Genomic DNA, 20,866 nt, shown 5'->3' with positions numbered 1-20,866 from the left:
GATAGGCGGCACCGATAGGTGGCACTGATAGGCAGCACTGATTGGCACGGTTAGGTGGCACTGACTGGCACTGTTAGGCGGCACTGATAGGCAGCACTGACGGGCACTGATAGGCAGCACTGACTGGCACTGATAGGTGACACTGATTGGCAGCATTGATAGGCGGCACTGACTGGCATTGATCAGTGCCACTGACTGGCACTGATAGGACCACTGAAAAGCAGCTCAGATGGGCACTGATATGTGGCATTGAGGTGCACTGGTAGGCACTGATATGTGGCATTGATGTGGCACTGATGGGCACTGGCAGGTGGCATGGATGAGCACTGACAGCTGGCACTGATGGACACTGACAGGTGGCACTGCTGGGGCTACACTGATCATCAGGGCACACTGATCATCAGTGCCCTGATGATCAGTGTACATGTCCCCTCCGAGGGATGCCGATTACCGGCTCTGCTCTCCTCTCTAAGCTGTCAGCGTGACAGCTTGTGAGGAGAGAAATGCTGATAACCGGCATTTCCCTATTTACATGTGATCAGCTGTGATTGGACACAGCTGATCACATGACCGAGCTGACATCTTCGGCTCTTTCCGTTGATCGGTGATCCGCTGTGTCCAAGGGACACAGTGCACCACCGATCGCTGCGCTACGCGCTCCCGGAGCCGTGCATGCGCAGTTGGAATGGGAAAACATCATATGAAGTCCTCCCAGAACGAGAGAACCGCTTTGCACCCGTCATTACCTTGTATGGCAGGTGGGAGGCAGTTAAGGAATCAGGAAGCAGGCTGAGTAAGGCTAAATGAAGTTTATTAACATAAATATCACTCTTACGATACCAACACCAATAAACTATAACAATGTAAAGTGATAATAAAAATAAATGTGATAAAATACAACCCAAAGGGAACGGGAAGCAGGATACAGGGAGCGGGAAGCAGGATACAGGGAGCAGGTACAAAGATCAGGAACAAGGCTCAAGCAGGGACACGGCTTGCAGGAAAAATACTGAAGCACTGAACTCCAGTTACCCCTGGTTCACATATATGTGGTCGTGCGGGCCGCTTTTTGCGTGGGAATGAGAGCCCATTCATTTGAATGGACTCCCGTGCCCCCTGACACACAGGGCAGAAGTCCCTGCACTTCTTTGGAAAATGCAGCCTGCACGGGAACCCACTGGTGGCCACTGCAACTATGAACCTAAAGTGGAGTTCCACTCACTCTGTAAAAAAATAAAAGTCAGCAGCTACAAAAACTGTAGCTGCTGACTTAAAAAACAGCAACTCACCTGTCCCACGATCCCGCATTGCCCCGCCGCAGCCCATTTCACCGGCCGTCCTGTTTTCTAGGTGCCGGCATCTTCAGTGTGAAGCCACAAGCTGTCACAGCTGGGTGCCCACTGCGCATGCGCGAGTAGCGCTGCTCTTCCTGAATGGCCTGTCGTCTTCTGGGACCTCTCACGTGTCCCACCAAACTTCGAGAAAGGAGGGTAGGAGGACAACTTCCGTTACTGATCGCCTAGGCGATCGCAGCGAAAGGGGGAGCGGGTACCTGTCAAATTCGAGTACCCGTCCCCCCCACTCCCCAAAGGTGCCAATCCTTAATGGGGAGCAGGGGACCAATCTTTAAAGCAGAACTTCCCCTTTTAGGTGGAACTCCGCTTTAAATTACAGGAACAACAGTGCCACCAGCAGGTGGCCCAAGTAATGACACAGGTCCTGACACATCGTCAGTGTTCTGGAGGGAAGAAGGTTCTCATACAAGATTTTACAATACATGGCCCCATCCTCTGGCCCCTCAATGTGGCAAAGTCAGCGTGTACCTTTAGCAGAGAAACAGCCCCAAAGCATAATGTTTCCACCTTCGTGCTTGACTGAAGGGATGGTCTTAGGGTCATGGTCAGCATTTTTCTTCCCCCAAACACAGCGAGTCGAGTTCATGCCAAAGAGCTCAATTTTGGTCTCATCCGACCACAGCATTTTTTCCCAGTCCTTGTCTGAATCATTTAGATGTTCATTGGCAAACTTCAGCCGGGCTTGTACATGTGCCTTCTTGAGCAGGGGAACCTTGCGGGCGCTGCAGGATTTCAATCCATGGCGGCGTAATGTATTACCAATGGTTTGTTTGGTGACTTTGGTCCCAACTGCTTTGAAATCATTCACAAGCTCCTCCCATGTAGTTTACGGCTGATCCCTCTCTTTTTTATGATCATCCTTACACCATGAGGCGAAATCTTGCATGGAGCTCCAGACCGAGGGCAGTTGATGGTTATTTTATATTTCTTCCATTTGTGAATAATCGCTCCAACAGTTGTCTCCTCACCAAGTTTCTTGCTGATGGTCGTGTAGCCCATTCCAGCCTTTTGCAATTTTGTCCCTGATGTCCTTTGACAGCTCTTTGGTCATTTGCCCATGGTTTTGAGGTTTGAATGGAAGAAAGAGATGCTGTGGACAAGTGTCTTTTATACATATAATGAGCTGTCGTTAAGAGCACCTTCTTAAATTGACACGACTAATCTGTGTACCACATGAGCACACAACCAGTCTGCGGGAGCCAGAATTACTGTTGGTTGGAGGATCAAATACTTATTTTATTCACTGAATTGCAACTCAATTTATAACATTTGTGTAATTTGTGTTTTTTTCTGGATTTTGGTTGATATTCTGTCTCTGTCGTTTAAAATACACCTATTATAAAAATTATAGACCCTTCATTTCTTTATAAGTGAGCAAACTTACAAAATCTGCAGGGGAACAAATAATTATTTTTCCCAATATATATATATATATTTATTTATTTTTTCCTATCTATCTATCTATCTATCTATCTATCTATCTATCTATCTATCTATCTATCTATCAATCAAGCACCTAGGTATGCAGACTACAAACATTTGAAAGAATGGGTCGCTCTCAGGAGCTCAGTGAATTCCAGCATGGTACTGTGATAGGTTGCCACCTGTGCAATAAGTCCATCCGTGAAATTTCCTTGATACTAAATATTCCACTATTATTCCATATTCGGTCAACTGTTAGTGGTATAACAAAGTGGAAGCAACTGGGAACAACAGCAACTCAGTCACGAAGTGGTAGGCCACGTAAAATGACAGAGCGGGGTCAGCGCATGCTGAAGCACACAGTGCACAGAAGTTGCCAACTGTCTGCAGAGTCAATAGCTAAAGACCTCCAAACTTCATGTGACCTTCAGATTAGCACAACAGTGCGTAGAGAGCTTCATAGAATGGCCGAGCACCTGCATCCAAGCCTTACATCTGGAATCTGGAGAGTAGTGGAGATGAGTTCTCTGGAGTCCGATGGACATGTCTGGGTTTGGCGGTTGCTAGGAGAACGGTACTTGCCTGACTGCATTGTACCAAGCGTGAAGTTTGGTGGATGGGGGATTATAGTGTGGGGTTTATTTTTCAGGGATTGGGCTTGGCCCTTTGGTTCCAGTGAAGGGAACTCTTAAAGCATCAGCATACCAAGACATTTTGAACAATTTCTTGCTCCCAACTTTGTGGGAACAGTTTGTGGATGACCCCTCCTGTTCCAACATGACTGCACACCAGTGCACAAAGCAAGGTCCATAAAGACATGGATGAGTGAGTTTGGGGTGGAGGAACTTGACTGGCCTGCACAAAGTCCTGACCTCAACCCAGTAGAACAATGAGAATGAATTAGAGTGGAGACCAGGCCTTCTCATCTGACCAGTGCCTGACCTCCTAAAAACAGTTCTGGAAGAATGGTCAAACAATCCCATAAACCAGGGGTAGGCAACCTGTGGCTCTCTAGCTGTTGTGGAACTACATTTACCATGAGGCATTGCAACATTACAAAACTGACAGTTACAGCTATGACTTGCAGAGGCATGATGGAACTTGTAGTCCTGCAACAGCTGGAGAGCCGCAGGTTGCCTACCCCTGCCATAGACACACCTTGTGGACAGCCTTCCCAGAAGAGTTGAAGCTGTTAAAGCTGCAAAGGGTGGACCAACTCAATATTGAACCCTACAGACTAAGACTGGGATGCCATTAAAGTTCATGTGCGTGTAAAGGCAGGCGTCCCAATTCTTTTGGCAATATAGTGTGTGTGTGTGTGTGTGTATATATATATATATATATATATATATATAAAATGCTCAGCATAAATGAGTACACCCCTTTTGAAAAGTAAGATTTCATTCAATATCTCAATGAACACAAAAACAATTTCCAAAATTTTGACAAAACTGAGTTTTATAGAACATTTGTTTAGCTCATTACATGAAAGTAAAGTAATAATATAGCTTGAATTACAAAATCTTCAGTTTTACTCAAATTAGTTGATGCAAAAATGAATACACCTCCACAACAAAAACTACTACATCTAGTATTTTGTATGACCTCCATGATTTGTAAGGACAGCACCACGTCTTCTAGGCATGGAATGAACAAGTTGGCGACATATCGCAACATCTATTTTTTTTTCATTTTTCAAGAACAACCCCTTTTAGAGCCTGGATGCTGGATGGAGAGTGATGCTCAGCTGGTCTTTTCAGAACTTCCCAGAGGTGTTCGATTGGGTTTAGATCAGTAGATATACTTTGGATCATTGTCATGTTGGAAAAGTGCATGACGACTAAGGGTACAGAGTGATGGTAGCATCTTCTCTTCAATATAGAGCTGTAAATCTGTGAATTCATGATACCAATAATGAAATTCAGCTCCCCGACACCATTAGTACTCATGCAGCCCCACAGAAGGATACTGCCACCATGTTTCACTGTAGGCAAAATGCACTTTTCTTTGTACTCCTCACCTTTACAACACCATACATTTTTGAAGCCATCAGTTCCAAAAACATTTATCTTGGTCTCATCACTCCAGAGTACAGAGTCCCAGTAGTCTTCTTCTTTTTCAGCATGGATCCTGGCAAATTCTAGGCGAGCTTTTTTGTGCATGGGCTTTAGAAGAGGCTTCCTTCGTGGACAACACATGCATGCCATTCCTCTGCAGTGTATGCCATATTGTGTCACGGGAAGCAATCACCCCAGCTTGGCTTTCTACTTCTTCATATAACTGCAGTGAACTTGCGTGGTGATTTTCTTCAACCCTTCTCATCACCTATTGAGGTGTTAAGGTGGTGTAGTTAAGGAGAATGGGCAGACTGGTTCGAGATGATAGAAAGACAACAGTAACTCAGATAACCACTCGTTACAACCAAGGTATGCAGAATGCCATCTCTGAATGCACAACAGATCGACCCTTGAAGCAGATGAGCTACAGCAGTAGGAGATCACACCGGGTGCCACTCCTGTCAGCTAAGAATAGGAAACGGAGGCTACAATTCATCCAGGCTCACCAAAATTGGACAATAAAAGATTGGAAAAATGCTGCCTGGTCTGATGAGTCTCGATTTCAGCTGCAACATTCGGATGGTAGGGTCAGAATTTTGCGTAAACAACATGCATGAATCCATCCTGCCCTGTATCAATGGATCAGGCTGGTGGTGGTGGTGTAATGGTATAGGGGATATTTTCTTGGCACACTTTGGGCCCCTTAGTACCAATTGAGCATTGTTTAAATGCCATGGCCTACCTGTGTATTGTTGCTGACCATGTCCATCCCTTTATGACTACAGTGCACCCATCTTTTGATGGCTACTTCCAGCAGGATAATGCACCATGTCACAAAGATCAAATCATCTCAAACTAGATTTTTGAACAGGATGAGTTCACTGTACTCCAATGGCTCCACAGTCACCAGATCTCAATCCCATAGAACACCTTTGGGATGTGGTGGAAAGAAGATTCACATCATGGATGTGTAGCCAACAAATCTTCAGCAACTGCATGATGCTATCATGACAATATAAACCAAAATCTCTGAAGAATGTTTTCAACACCTTGCTAAATTTATCCCATGAAGAATTAAGGCAGTTCTGAAGGCAAAAGGGGGTCCAACTTGGTACTAGCAAGGTGTACCTAATAAAGTTGCCAGTGAGTGTATATCCACAGAGGTAGTGCTGTGGTCTCCTTAACCTCCTTGGCGGTATTCCCGAGTGTAGCTCGGGGTAACATTTCAGTACCACAAACGGTAACCCCGAGCTACACTCGGGAATACCATGCGGCACTGCTCCGGCATTTGTTCTTCACTTACCTTACCCTGCGCTCCCATGATGTGTCCCCTGCAGCGTCCCTGGCCATCTCCTCCGGCCGATGCCGGCATCCGGCTTCTGTGTCCTGTTCCTGTGACGTACGGGCGCCGCTGGCGGCGGGAAATTTAAAAATTTAAAAAAAATGTCTTTTTTTTTTTTTTACATTTTACATAGTAAAACATTGCTGTCTCAACCAATTTCACATACATATTGTCCCGAGTGCTTTGTCCTGTGCCCTGCCTGCATTTTGTCTGTTCTTTCTGCCTGGAAACTGAGAAATGTCCATGGCATCCAAAAAGTGTCCCTTTACGTCAAAATCGGTTTAGATCAGCTAGAGAACAGCGATAGTAAATCAGAACCACTTGCAGAATTGAGTGATAATGATTTGTGGGGAAAATCGTCATCAGACACTGAAAACGATTTTGCAACTTTGCTCAGCAATGTGCTAACTTGGAGCTATATTTCAAATTTCAGTGTTTTTGGTTTGATTATATTATTGAATTACCGTATTTGCCGGCGTATAAGACGACTGGGCGTATAAGACGACCCCCCTACTTTTCCTGCTAAAATGTAGTGTTTGGGCTATACTCGCCGTATAAGACTACCCCTCTTCCAATGCACACCAGTGGGAGGAATAGTGCCCCATCATTGATGTCAGTGGGAGGAATAGTGCCCCATCATTGGTGTCAGTGGGAGGAATAGTGCCCCATCATTGGTATCAGTGGAAGGAATAGTGCCCCATCATTGGTATCAGTGGGAGGAATAGTGCCCCATCATTGGTATTAGTGGCAGGAATAGTGCCCCATCATTGGTATCAGTGGGAGGAATAGTGCCCTATCATTAGTATCAGTGGAGGAATAGTGCTCCATCATTGGTGTCAGTGGGAGGAATAGTGCCCCATCATTGGTATCAGTGGGGGGAATAGTGCCCCATCATTGGTATCAGTAGGAGGAATAGTGCCCCATCATTGGTGTCAGTGGGAGGAATAGTGCCCCATCATTGGTATCAGTGGGAGGAATAGTGCCCCATCATTGGTATCACTGGTAGGAATAGTGCCCCATCATTGGTATCAGTGGCAGGAATGGTGCCCCATCATTGGTATCAGTGGCAGGAATAGTGCCCCATAATTGATGTCAGTGGGAGGAATAGTGCCCCATCATTGATGTCAGTGGGAGGAATAGTGCCCCATCATTGGTGTCAGTGGGGGGTGGAATAGTGCCCCATCGTTGGTGTCAGTGGGGGGTGGAATAGTGCCCCATCGTTGGTGTCAGTGGGGGGGAGGAATAGTGCCCCATCGTTGGTGTCAGTGGGAGGAATAGTGCCCCATCGTTGGTATCAGTGGGAGGAATAGTGCCCCATCATTGGTATCAGTGACACCAATGATGGGGCACTATTCCTCCCACTGAGACTTGCTGACCCTGTTCTCGTATGGTGCTGCTGCAGCCAGCATATGTGGTTGCAGCAGCACCTCTACACAGAACACTTACCTGCTGCTCCGGCACTCAATTTTCGCGGGGCCGCTCGGCTCCGCCCCCTCGCCGGTGATTGGCCGCCTGTGTGCCTTTCCTGAGCTACAGTTCTGGCGGCCAATCACCGGTGAGGAGGCGGAGCTGAGCAGCCGCACGAACATCCAGTGGCCGAACTGAAGGAGACGCCGCGCTTCCTGGACCGGATCGTCGTGGGACTGGATCCAGGTAAGAGACATCAGCCCCTGCAAACCCCTGTACTTAATGCCGCAGCCCCCCTAACATGTGTACCGGCGTATAAGACGACCCCCGACTTTTGAGAAGATTTTCAAGGGTCAAAAAGTCGTCTTATACGCCGGCAAATACGGTAAATGTATTATTATTATATTATTATTTTTTATGATTATTTATTAAATTATAATTTATGATTACGTGTTTCAAATTTTATCCTACCCGGGATGTTTACTAGACTCTTGTTCGGACAGATTTCAGTGAGTTATTCCTAAGAATTACAGGCCTAAAATAAAAAAAATACATATTTCCATGCAAAAAAATGGTACCGCTTTCAGCACCAAAAATCGGAAAGAATCATACCGCCAAGGAGGTTAAACCAATCACCATGGAATGTGTCAAGGCAGATGTTGATTGTCTAAGAACAAGATGGGAGGTGTAAAAGTTGTGGAGCCACCCTATTGATATACCATCAACATCTGCCTTGACACACTCCATGGAAATTGGATCACAGCAGAAAAAAAATGGTATTTGGACATTTGAAGGTGGCTGAGAGCAATAGAAGGTACTCTCTGGAGTTAAGAATACATATGTAGATGCTGACTTTCAATATAAGGACACTTACCTGTCCAGGGATCCAGTGATGTCCTCACCTGATCCAATACTTCAACCGGTTTCATGTGCAGGAGCCGGGATCTTGGGTAAGGGAAACTGCCAGTGAAACCTTCTGGATTTACAGCCAGTTTCCTACTACACATGCGCGAGCCGCAAGCTGTGTGTGTCTCAGAAGACTGCAGGGAGGGGGGGGGGGGAGGAAGGGACAAAACATTGCCACAGTGATCTTACCCAGAAAGGGGAGCAGGTACCTTTCTAAACCAGGTACCCGCTTCCCCCCAAACAGTGCCAAATGTGACAGTGGAAGGGGGAAGGATGCAAATAGTGGAACGTCCTCTTTTGGGTGAAGTTCCGCTTTAAGGTGATACCTGTGTGGATATATACTGTATATGCTGGAGTTTGTTCCTGAACTCAGGTGATCCACCGTAGATTGCCTTTCAGAGGGAGGTAAAATCTGCTGCCCGTATGAAAGAGACCTAATCTGGCTATTTTTTTATTTTTGACTTCTCTTTTGAGAACAATTTGCAATAGTAAATGCAGCTAAGAATTCTACACAACATTCCTTGTGCCACAAGGAGGACTATCAGGTTAAAGTGAGAGGAAATCTTATTTGACCCATAAGATTTTTTACAAGCAGTAAAGAAAATGCACACAAAACCAGAAGCTACCCTGGCTGTTATCATTACAGTAAAACCTGACGTTAGGGGTACTTGAAGACTGGAGTTTATTATAAGTAATAAACTGGAGAGTGACCTTACCACTGGTCGATGCACATCCCAGAATCCCCTTTCTTGGCTGTCCAGGATTTTCCTTTCAGTTTTATCTTTTTTTCTGTCAATCCTGTAAAAGAAATGTGAATTATCTGGCTTAATATAATGAAGTTAGAATGTTGTTGTCATTTTACACCCAGGGATGTTTTATGGTGCAAGCAGAAACAGTGTGATGAACTACCGGTATGTATACATAAAAGTTTTTGTGGGAAGACAAAAAAAAGTTTTGTTTCTGAAAGGTAAAAATATTCCAAAAAAGTCTTGAAAATACTAGTTTCCAAATATGCTGACTAGGAGCTCAGACTTTAGTTTGACTTTCCTGATCTCTTACTCTGGGCCAGTTTCTCAAAATACTGAAGCCAAAACCAGCCAGATAACTAGCATTTTCATTTGAAGAGCAGCATATTTCTTAAAATTGAATCCTGAATCATAAATAGAGCTTTGTGCTCTGTTTGAAAAAAATGGAAAAAGATCTGTTGCACTATTTTGGATACAATAATTTAGCCCAACCAGCTCCATCTAGCCACATTTTTCATTTTGGCATATGATGCCAAAACCCAATTCCATGAGACAAGGAAGTCTTGTGATAGTCTCATGTAATAATGATCTTCCATGGCATCCTCTATGTGCACTGCCTGGGGTGCAGGCCAAGAGGATCAAGAACTGATAGCACAGCACCTCATCCCTCAGAGCCTTTTACTTTGTAGAGGTCTCAGCAGGGGCACCACTAAAGAACAGGTCTGTTCTATAATTCAGAAGACTTCCAAGGGAGGGCATCTAAAGGGGTAATAAATCCCAAACCAAAAATGTAATTTACTGCATCTTACCAATCAATAGATGTGGTGACTGCATTAGTTTTCTTTCTTCCTTCTGTTTTTACTTGATAATTTTGCTAGTAACACAGCTCCTGTATTAGAGTGTCCCCACTCTGGATGAGGGAGTACAGGGGCCATATTTGGGCAGCAGCATTGTCAGACTGGGGGAGGGGAGTGTTAGATGTACTAGCAGATTTAAATACACTAACAAAATGAAGTTGAACTGCAGCTAACACTTTATAGGCAGTTACAGCAACAGTGTTTTTTTTTCTTTTGGGATAAAGGTTTTACATAAATAAATAAATACAAAAAGATCATTGTAAGCACCCCTGTCACTGATACATGGTTTGTCTCATCCCTGTAACTGATACATCTGCAAGAGAGCTTTTTCTTTAGAAAAACCACAGACATACTGGCCAGATCATCAGATGAAAATAGAAGAAAGCCTAAAAAAGAAAACTAATGCAGCCTAATAATTGGTAAACTACAGTATAATAAATGTATGCTTTAAAGTTTGACTGTGATACTGTGTTTGATCCTTTGATTCCTTTATTTGGGCTGGCTTACTTCCTTGATTTTACAAAAACCTCTGAAGTAAAGTCGGAAAGTTTTTTCAGCACAGATTAAGTATTATTTCTGTTATATCCAGAGCAGTTTTTCAACGGGAATTTGGGAGAACCTCTAGCACTGAATTTATGAAATGGCAAGGGGTGCTGGCGTGTGCTGGAAGGTCTACTCTGCTGGCTGCTGGGGGATTTATTGACACTGGAGGGGATTTATTTTGGAGTGGCAGTCTATTGTTGCGGGGGGGGGGGGTTATTGTTGTTGTAGGTCAACTGTTGCTGGAAATGTCTACTGTTGAAGGAGGAATCTATTGTTGCTGGCTGCTGGAGAGTCTTTTGATGCTGATTGCTGGGGGATCTGTTGTTGCTACTGGGGGTCCATTGTTGCTGGGGAGATATTTTGTTGTGGGGGTCTATTGTTGCTGGGGTGATATTTTGTTGTGGGGGTCTATTGTTGCTGGGGTGATATTTTGTTGTGGGGGTCTATTGTTGCTGGGGTGAGATTTTGTTGTGGGGGGGGTTTACTGCTTTTATTGTTGTGATTAACAAATTCCATACAAGTTACAAAATTATACTTGGCTTTGTATTCTCTATAAGGAGCAGTACTGGGAGGTGGGTAAGAGGTGGAACCAAGGGACTGTGCTCAAAGGTGGGTAGGGGGGAGCAGAGACCAGAAGTGACTCAAAAGGGGGAAATTCCTGCACCTATTCCTTGAGAAAAAAATCCCTGGTTATATCTGGAGTTTTCACTTTAATATGAAGATAAACATCTAAGCACAGAACATAAAGGTAGATTTGAAAGCTTCAGAAAGCTTTGGCCTGCATATGTCTTGGGAACACCTAATTCCTCTGGGTACCAGCATTTCCTATGGCCAGGGATTCTGTCCTCCAGCAAGGGTCCTTCCAGCTGATGAGCATGTGCAATGTGAATTCTGTCATCTTTTCCCCAACCCACGAGATCCGGGTGCTGATTATGGTCTCCCACAGAAATAAATTGCTGTGCATGGCTATACTCAGAAAAGAAAAAGACAATTCGCTAATCATGGTTGGAAATATGGTTTAGGAATTTCTTGTTTGCTTGCAATTGGGTAACACAACACGATTATATAGTTTAATTATTACCAGTATAGCACCAAAATCCTTTACACTGTTGTTTATATTGAGGACATTTGGAAACGTATACATTATATGTTGTAAATCCTTTTATTACATAAACCAGACTATAAAAATATGAATGCCAGGCAGGAAGCTGAGAAATTCAAACTCCAAGAATACAGGCAGAAAAAAATCCGAAACATTGCTGTTAATAATGGTGATAAACAAATTAATGACATTTGCTTGATTCAGAGCTACAGTACATGAAAATGATTTATTGAAGTATAACTTCAAACACATGATATGTGACAAATATGATATGGCACATGCATTGGTGATGTTTACTATCTGGAAACAAAGACATATCCCGAGGCACAAAAGGTTGGTGAATGCAACCATTTGATACTGAAGGTTAATAATCATTTTAGAGCATTCAGATCTAAATTTAGATCACGCATTAAAGCTCAGCTCAGCAAGTACATAGGTTGAATCACGCAGTAGGGGGTCAGATATTTTTTTACCTTTCTTTTACTTCACCACTTTTAAGATGACCTTAAAGTTAATGTGGATTTATCATTACACATCACACATAGCATGAATCAACAGGGGACATGTGTGTATTATAAAAAAACATATTATATTTAAGAACCTCTTTTGAGTCAGGAATAAAAAAAATTCAACTCTAAACACTATTATATCATTTACGGTCTAGACAAAAATTACATGTTTTAGGACTACTCAATGCATTGTGGGTGTTTGTTAGCCACATTCAACTGGACTTGTTCTTGTCATTTTGAGGATGTTCACAGCTTATCCAAGCAACTTCTTCAGTTCCAACGAAAGTCAGGATCTTACTCAAACATTTACATCCCCACAGGTAGCACTGTCACTTAATCTAATCTAGAATGAGCCAAAGCAAGTGTTGATTGTTCAGGAACAGAATGGGAGGTATGGAATTTATAGGACCACCCTATTCCAAATACATAATCTTATCTCTTGGGGGGCCGCAAGCCTGCATAGGCGTCAATCCTTCAACTACCACAGATAAAGGTGTAAATTGTTAACAATTGCTAGGGTAGACATGTTAAAAAATATGTAAACCGAACATATCATATTCCTGACATGTACCGGTTGTTCCATGTACTTGTATGAAAAAATATCCTGTTCTCTTTGTATTGATGTCTTTGTGTGAAACCCTGGTGTTCCCACCAGTCCCTCTGCTTTCCTATTAAAAACTGATCACACTAAGCATGAGAGCACAGCGTGGCGTGGTCAGTTCTCTAGCTCTGTGAGCTAATCCCCCCCGCACAGCCATTCACTGGCAAGATTAGTGTTCTGCTGTTTCTCCTATGCTGCTGCTGAGCTGAGAAAAGAGGGTGTGAGGAAAAACAAAGGCATTTATAATGTTCTTTTAAATGTAAATACAAAAGTTTTTAATTTCTATTTTAGGCTCCATGAACACTAGCATTTTTTAAGCTGCTAGAAGCTGTTTATTAGCATTTTTTCTGCTCCTAGAAGCTAAATAGTGTTATCCTATGTGTTCATGCACACTACTTCAGGCTATTAGCATTTTTTGGGCTTCAGCATCTAGGAGCAGAAAACAAAATATTTTTTTTAGAGTTTTTTTGGAGCGTCTTTCCAGCAGAAAAAAATGATAAACACTCCTAAATGCTACTAAACGCTACTAAAATGCTCCCAACAGCTTTTTTCTAGCTATTTTTCTACATACGCTAAAGCTCTTAAATGTTCCTAAATGCTACATAAAAACGCTATTACCATAATTTTTTATCCAGCGTTTTGTGAGCTTATAAAAAGCGCTACTGTGCATGAAGCCTTAAACTGAATAAACTGAGGGTTTACATATACTTTAAATTGGCATTATATGTGGAAAGCAGATGGTGTCAAAGGCTCCCACCCCTGTTTAGGGATGGTTGTTTCTAGCTTGATGTAGATAACCCTTTTCAAGTCTTTTACAAATCGGTTTTCTTCTATGTCTAAAACGTGCACCTCATTGTTCCACAAAAATAAAAAAATAAATGGTTCTTTTCATTAACATGTAGGAAAATTCTCCCTCTTCCTTAAGGGCAGCCATCGGGAGGGACAGCCCATACACATGTAGGGGACCTGGGCATCCCGAGGGATCTGGGCCCCAACCAGGGCCATCTTTAATGCGGGGTCCAAAGCAGCTACCCTTTTAGGCCAATTTGTACGCATAGTTGCCATGATTTTCATTAAGCTGTCCTGAAATGGCTGTGCCACACGCTGAATCATGAAAATAAGAGCTGCAGGTATAGCAGCAGTTCTGTCTGCTCTCTCTTCCATCTGATGTACCTTCCCCCACCGCTCTTTCTCTCTCCTGACCCTCTCCAACCTCTCCCCCAACCACAATTCTCTGCCCCGCAGCAGTCTGTCCAATCGCGAGTGTGTGGTATGCCATCCAGATCCACCGGTTTGATGAGTCAGGCTAATAGGCTTCAGCGGGGTGAGAAATTTGCAGTGGGAAGTTTGAATATAAAAGTATCATCAATCGGAGCTGTGTGTCCGGAGAGAGGAAGGTGAGCCCCAGGACTGTATATCACCTGGATCTGGGCTGTACCGAGAACATAGGAGGGATAGAAGGACTACAGATGGAAGACACGGCGAGAGAGGACCGACGTAGTGGGGAGATGAGACTGGAGGAGGATGACATGGGATGGAGGAGGAGGAGGAACATGGAATGGAGAAGGACATGTGATGGGGGAGGTCCTGGAGGGGGAGGACATGTGATGGGGGATGAGACTGAAGGAGAGTACGTGAGATGGGGAAGATGAAACTGGAAGAGGAGTATGTGGGATGGGGAGATGAAACTGGAAGAGGAGGACACAGGATGGACCTGGAGAAGGAGGATATGGGATGGAGGAGGAGAGGGACATGGTATGGAGTACATAGGATGGAGGAGATGGGACTGTAAGAGGAGGAGTACATGGGAAGTAGGAGATGGGATTAGAGGAGGAGGAGAACACGGAATGGAGAGGATGGAACTGGAGGAGGAGCAGGACATGGTATGGAGGGGGACATGGTATGAAGGACATGGGATGGAGGAGGACATGGTATGGAGGAGATGGGACTGGAGGAGGAAGCTGCCCTGCTTAAGATGTAGAAAAATTGTGAGGAGCACAATCTGGACAGAGAGGAAAACTGGTCAGCAACAGCCATGAAAGAGGCTATCTACATTTTGGATGGATCAAATAAGGAATAGGACATTTATCTGGTTTTGCTGCTGTCTGAGGCTCTGCTGGGGACATTTCCCTCACTTTTTGTCCAATGAATGAATTTACCAGACAGGAAGTAAAGGAAAATCTGCAACAGGGACACAGACAGAAATCAGAATTTGACAGGTGTGTTACCTGTTCCCTATACTGCTAAAAATCATGTTTATTTATGTTTTTATTGATCCCGGGGACTTCTCCTCACTTCATGTCTAGTCTAGTCTAAAACACTGTCAGCAGGATAGGAAGTAGCTTGTTGAGCTGTGAACTTATATCTTTCTCATTTCTGAGACAAAACTCCATACTGAATTTCTTTTTCAATGCTTCGCTGCACAATAAATTTGATAGCCCCACTGCACCTCCCCCCTCAGTCAAGCTTTAAATTGCTAATCAATGCTTCACTAGTTTAACTGATGACATGCCAATAAAGAAACATACTGTAAGTTAAGCTGAAACTCACTTGACTTGCGCCTCTGCTTGCATAAAGATGAATTCCCATTTTCTTGCAAAAGCCCGTTGTAGTCTTGCTAAATTTTCCTGACAAAGGTTAAATAAGGATAAAGGAAAAAAGGAAAGTGTGTAAATAATGCATTATACTCTACTACTGTGATGGCAGTGTTTTACTAATGCAAAACCATTAGACATTGACTTCAGTCAGCTATAGATATTAAATTGCTCTAACATCTTATCTGGTGCACTTACTACATTTGATTCAAATGAAATACTCGTCTTCAGGTTAAATCATGTATTTTAAGCTGATTGAGGTATTCTATTTTCAGAACATATAAATCTGTTGAATCATTTTGATCAGAGAGGAAGTTCTATGTTTCATCTCATTTATACATATTAATCTAAGTATGCATTTTGTAGGATATCGTTAGAACCCATCTGACATTTTTTTTTTGCAAAATTGTGATGAGCAAACTTTTTAAGATGGGACCCAAAGGAGATGATTTATGGAAACCGCAGCACAGTACATACAAGATCAGAGTTCAGAATAACCAATTAGATAAAACTTTCATTCTCTGATCTTCATTGGGTTTATGGAAACCTAGCTGATATGAGGAACATTTCGTCTTTTCTTACTTGGGAATTCATAGTTCAGCCCAAATTCAACTCCATAGGTTGATTTGAAAGTGTACTTGATGTTTTTACTGAACAGATGATCCTAATGTGACTGATCTGAACTTTAGCTTTATATGTATTTCATCATGCAGAAGGTGTTAGCTGAAAAATAATTTACTGTTCATAAATATCTCTTTAACTTAAAACTTCACGGAAAGTGATAATTGATCAAATTAATATCACCTTCTGATTTAATTATAAGGCAGCTATGACCTCCCTCCTAGATTGTAAGCTCCAAGGAGCAGGGCCCTCCTATCCCTCTTGTATTGAACTGTATTGTTGCTGTATTGTCTCCCGTTATATTGTAAAGAGCTGAGCAAACTGTTGGTGCTATATAAATCCTGTATAATAATAATAATAATAATGACATTATAAAACTGGCAAATTCTTCAAATATATTTCCTTGCAAGGCAACCATGACAACGGGAGACTTCTATACACTGTGTAGATTACTCCTTCAGAAATGCCATGTCCTGCACATGTGAATAGATGTCTACATTTCCCTACAGTGGTTTTCTTATTACTAATTCTGGGACTGATCATGTCACTGTCCCATTTACTCTGACTTAAGAAAGTGGGAAGTGAGTGGACTCTGTGGGTTGGTTTATTAAATGCAAATAGATTGTTCACCTTGCCAGAGAATTTTCCAGAGAGTTTAGTGAATAGGGTGAAGCTCTGCTGACTTCCATTATCCAATTGTGTGCAAGGAAAAATAATGTTTTTCTCTTGCATGTGATTGGGTATTTTTGGAAATGTGACATTTTCAAATTCACTAAGTGCTGGGGAAATATTCCTTGCAAATTGCAACTTCCCTTGCAACCTGAACAGACTATTTGCCTTTAGTATATCTTAGAAACTGCAGGTACACTCTGCATTTAGGGTGACTAAAGGAGATTCATTCAAATAGGAGATTATTGTGTTTTTTTTAAAAAGGTCCGGACATTTGTTTAAAATCACATCTTTATTTGATGACAACTAAGTTTGTGTGCTTATGAATGTCAATTTTAGTTGCACTGGTTCCTTAAAGCAATATTAAACCAAAACCAACAATGTAATACATTGCAGCTTAACAATCATTAGATGTGGTGGCTGCATTTGTTTTCCTTTTTTTAGGCTTTTTCCCTCTTTTTTCAACTTGTGACATGGCTAGTACCACACCTTCTGTATTAAAGTAGAGATGGCACCTTTGGAAAGCAGCATTGTCAGTCTCAGGGCAGGGGATTTTTAGATACACTAGTGCAGGGGTGTCAAGCTGATGACTCTCCAGCTGTTGCAGAATTAAAATTCCCATCATGCCTCTGCCTGTGGGAGTCATTCTTGTAACTGTCAGCCTTGCAATGTCTCATGGGACTTGTAGTTCTGCAACAGCTTGAGGGTCACCAGTTTGTCACCTGTGCACTAGTGGATTTACTGTAGATACACTAAATAAATAAATAAATAAAAGCTAATTATTGTAAGCACCCTTGCAAGTGGTAACTGGTCTGTGGTGGCTGCATACATTTTCTGTTTCAATATATATCATCATTGTTATTTAAAAAGATTACAATAAAGTACATTCCAGAGGGATACAATATGAAGATCCATTCAATATTATGACAGGAAAAGTGATAAACATATAAATAGCACATGTATTCTGAAAATAAGGTCCTATGTGAGTAATATACAGGGTGGCCAAATGTAGGTATACATTACTGACCTGATCAAGACATAATATCCTAATTCTATTTATGTATTTGTCATATTTATTTATTTATGTTTTACTTTAGAGGTTTTGAGAAGTATATGGCCAAAAGTAGGTATACAGTACTAATTGGGTCATATTTAGTCTCTAGGTGCAACATCCCATGTCGATGACTCTGTTCAGTCTCCTAGGTGATCAAATTGTCCTCTGTCAGCATTGCGTCATTCCTGGACAATGTGACAACAATAACACACAAATTCCAGTTAGCACCAATGTTCATTAATGCTTGTGAGATAAACTCCTTCAATTTGTCCACTGTGTACAGGGGTGTGGAAATGTTTGAAAAAAACTACTTATCCAGGGACTAACTCAGTGCCCCAATCTACTTGTCCCTCATGACAATCTACTTGTCCTGATTAAAAAAATTAAATACTAACTAAAACCGTATTTAACCACTTGCCCTCCAGAGGATTTACCCCCCTACCTGACCAGGCCATTTTATGCAATACGGCACTGCATTATTTTAACTGACAACTGCGCGGTCATGCAATGCTGCACAAAATTAAATTTATGTCCTTTTTTCCCACAAACAGAGCTTTCTTTTGGTGGTATTTGATCGCCTGTGCATTTTACATTTTTTGTGCTATAAACAAAAACAGGCCGACAATATTGAGAAAAAAACAATATTTTTGACTTTTTGCTATTAAACATGTCCGGTAAAAAAATGGAAAAAATAAAAATGTTTAATAAATTTAGGCCAAAATGTATTCTGATGCATTTCTTTACTAAAAAAATTCATATGTGTAAATTAATTGATTTACGTGAAAGTTACAGTGTTTACAAATGGCGGTATAGATACTGGAATTTTTTTTTTCACTAGTAATGGCGGCGACCAGCGACTTATAGCGGGACTGCGGCGGGCATTCTGACACTGGAGGGGGAACTGACTTGGTGTCACTGACATCCCCAGTGACACCAGTACACTGATCAGTGCTAATAAAAAGCACTGACACTGTACTAATGGCACTGGACAGGAAGGGGTTAACATCTGGGGCAATCAAAGGGTTAACTGTGTGCTGTTTTACCTACTGTGCTGTGTTTCACTGTAAGCAGACTAATTTGTATGGCTCTGCTATGCAGACCATACAAAGCAGTGTGCAGGAGCTGACGGGAGAAATCGGTGTTATTTTATACAAAGGTTTCTCCCCCGTTGGAGATACTTGGCGATCATCAGGTGCCGGCAAATAATCAACGGTCGGGACCCGGTGATTGACAGCCGAGGCCGCGAATGGCGGAGCGGGTAGGGCACGCGCACCCCCTACCCGGAACTGAAAAATCACGTATATATATATACGTGGGTTTGTGCACCCGTGCCACCGTATAGCAGTATTTCTGCTATAGGGCAGCACAGAAGTGGTTAAATCTGCTTTAAGTAATACCTGGGGATTTTAAAAACAAAAGGGGCTTTGTAGGTGACATACACATTTAACATTTTTAACATTGCGCTGTTTATCTACTCTTCCCCTCCCTGCCTGTCTCCAGCACAGCACCCGGGAACTAGCAGGGAGGGGAGAGATCTTGCAGTGTAATGAGCACCGATTGGGTGCTTGTCAGGAAAGGGGAGTGTCCACTTATCCTTTATCCCCTTCGCTGCCAGAGCTGTTTTTGCGTTTTTTGCACACATTTACAAAATCATTTAAGGCCTGAAGATTACACAAAACTCCAAAACATGATATATTTTCTTAAATCAGAGACCCTAGAGAATAAAATAGTGGTAGTTAAAATTTTTAATGTCAAACGATATCACAAAGGTCTAGGAAACTCAAAATTTCAGTAAAAATTTTAGGGCACAAAAAGCAATAGATTATCCCATTTAAAGGAATATAAAGGAAGAGGTTATATCGAGTAGATATCCAACATGTCAAACCTTAAATGTGTGTAAATGGCAACAAACTTTCGTACACTATATTTTCTATAGGTGACACTTTTAAAGCCCTTTATAGGTCATCAGTTTAGTGTTATGGATGAGGTCTGGTGCTAAAATTATTGCTTTTATTCTGGCATGCGTGGCAATATGTAACATGTATTGCAATCGTTGTTTTCATGAATAGGTGCATGTGCATGTGCTTTAACGTTTGAACGTGCGTACACATGTGGGGGTGGGGGGCCTTGAAAAAATTTGTGGGGGGGGGGGGATTTTCTTGGATAAGGATAATGATAAGAACTTATAGGTTGCAATATATTAAATGTTTGTTGCTGAGTTTATTTTTCATTTACAGTAATACCTCGGTTTAAGAATTTAATTGGTTCTGCAGGACTTTTCTTATAGTGAAAAATTCTTAAACCGAAACGCCGTTTCCCATAGGAATGCATTGAAAACCAATTAATCTGTTCTGGAGATCAGAAAAAAGTAAACACTAATAAATACAGCATGAGTTATTTTATCAAGACATGTGGCATTTTAGTAGTGACAACCATGTGTTAATATTTCAGCTGTCAGCGGGATTCCCCACTGACAGCTGAATGTAAAAGAATTGCCGGCAATTAAAAAAATAATTTAAAAAACTGCGTGGGGTCCCCCTTCCCATCCATACCAAGCCCTTCGTGTCTGGTATGGATTTTGAGGGGAACTCCCACACCAAAATGTAAAACAAAATGGTGTGGGGGTCCTCCCCAAAATCCATACCAGACCCTTTTCAGAGCATGCAGCCTGGCAGGTCAGGAAAGGGGGGGGGGGACAAACAATGTTTCTTTTTAGTTTCTTAAAAGAAACAACATTTCCGTTAACTTTGGGGAAAGTGACAACTAATTCTGTGAGCTATAGTGAAGAAAAAAAAAGAGCCAGCAATTTCATTTAAAAATCAGCATTGACATACACTTCGTATTGCGAAAAAATTCATACAAAATATGTAAACCGAGGCATTATTTTCAGTGGATTTTCAATTGTAAACCGAAAATTACTTTAACCGAGGTGTTCTTAAACCGAGGTATTACTGTATATGGATGTGCAATGTAACAAAAGTACTTTTTACTGTGCCAGATGAGCAAATGATTTTCACACACTAAAAAAAAATGTTAAGCACTTATTTACTATTTACTAATAGAGTTTTAGAACTAGTGTAC

The 20,866-nt window shown here is 42.1% G+C and overlaps 1 protein-coding gene across 2 annotated transcripts in view; it reads right to left on the bottom strand.

Moving 5' to 3' along the window:
- RGS6 (regulator of G protein signaling 6) overlaps positions 1-20,866 on the bottom strand; it is a 577,949-nt gene that overhangs the window by 77,736 nt on the left and 479,347 nt on the right. For both annotated transcript variants that reach the window (XM_089686857.1, XM_089686858.1), the window contains exons 8-9: positions 15,398-15,474; positions 9,206-9,287 (exon numbers count right to left, since the gene is read on the bottom strand). In XM_089686857.1, the coding sequence (XP_089542983.1) occupies positions 9,206-9,287; positions 15,398-15,474 (159 nt within the window). The remainder of the gene's footprint in view (positions 1-9,205; positions 9,288-15,397; positions 15,475-20,866) is intronic.

Source organism: Staurois parvus, unplaced genomic scaffold, assembly GCF_062004578.1.
Source record: "Staurois parvus isolate SC_StPar_1 unplaced genomic scaffold, SC_StPar_1.0 ptg000414l, whole genome shotgun sequence".
In the NCBI taxonomy this organism is placed as follows: Eukaryota; Metazoa; Chordata; class Amphibia; order Anura; family Ranidae; genus Staurois; species Staurois parvus.
The sequence above is the reverse complement of the archived record's forward strand: the minus strand, read 5'-3'. Positions and strand labels throughout refer to the sequence as shown.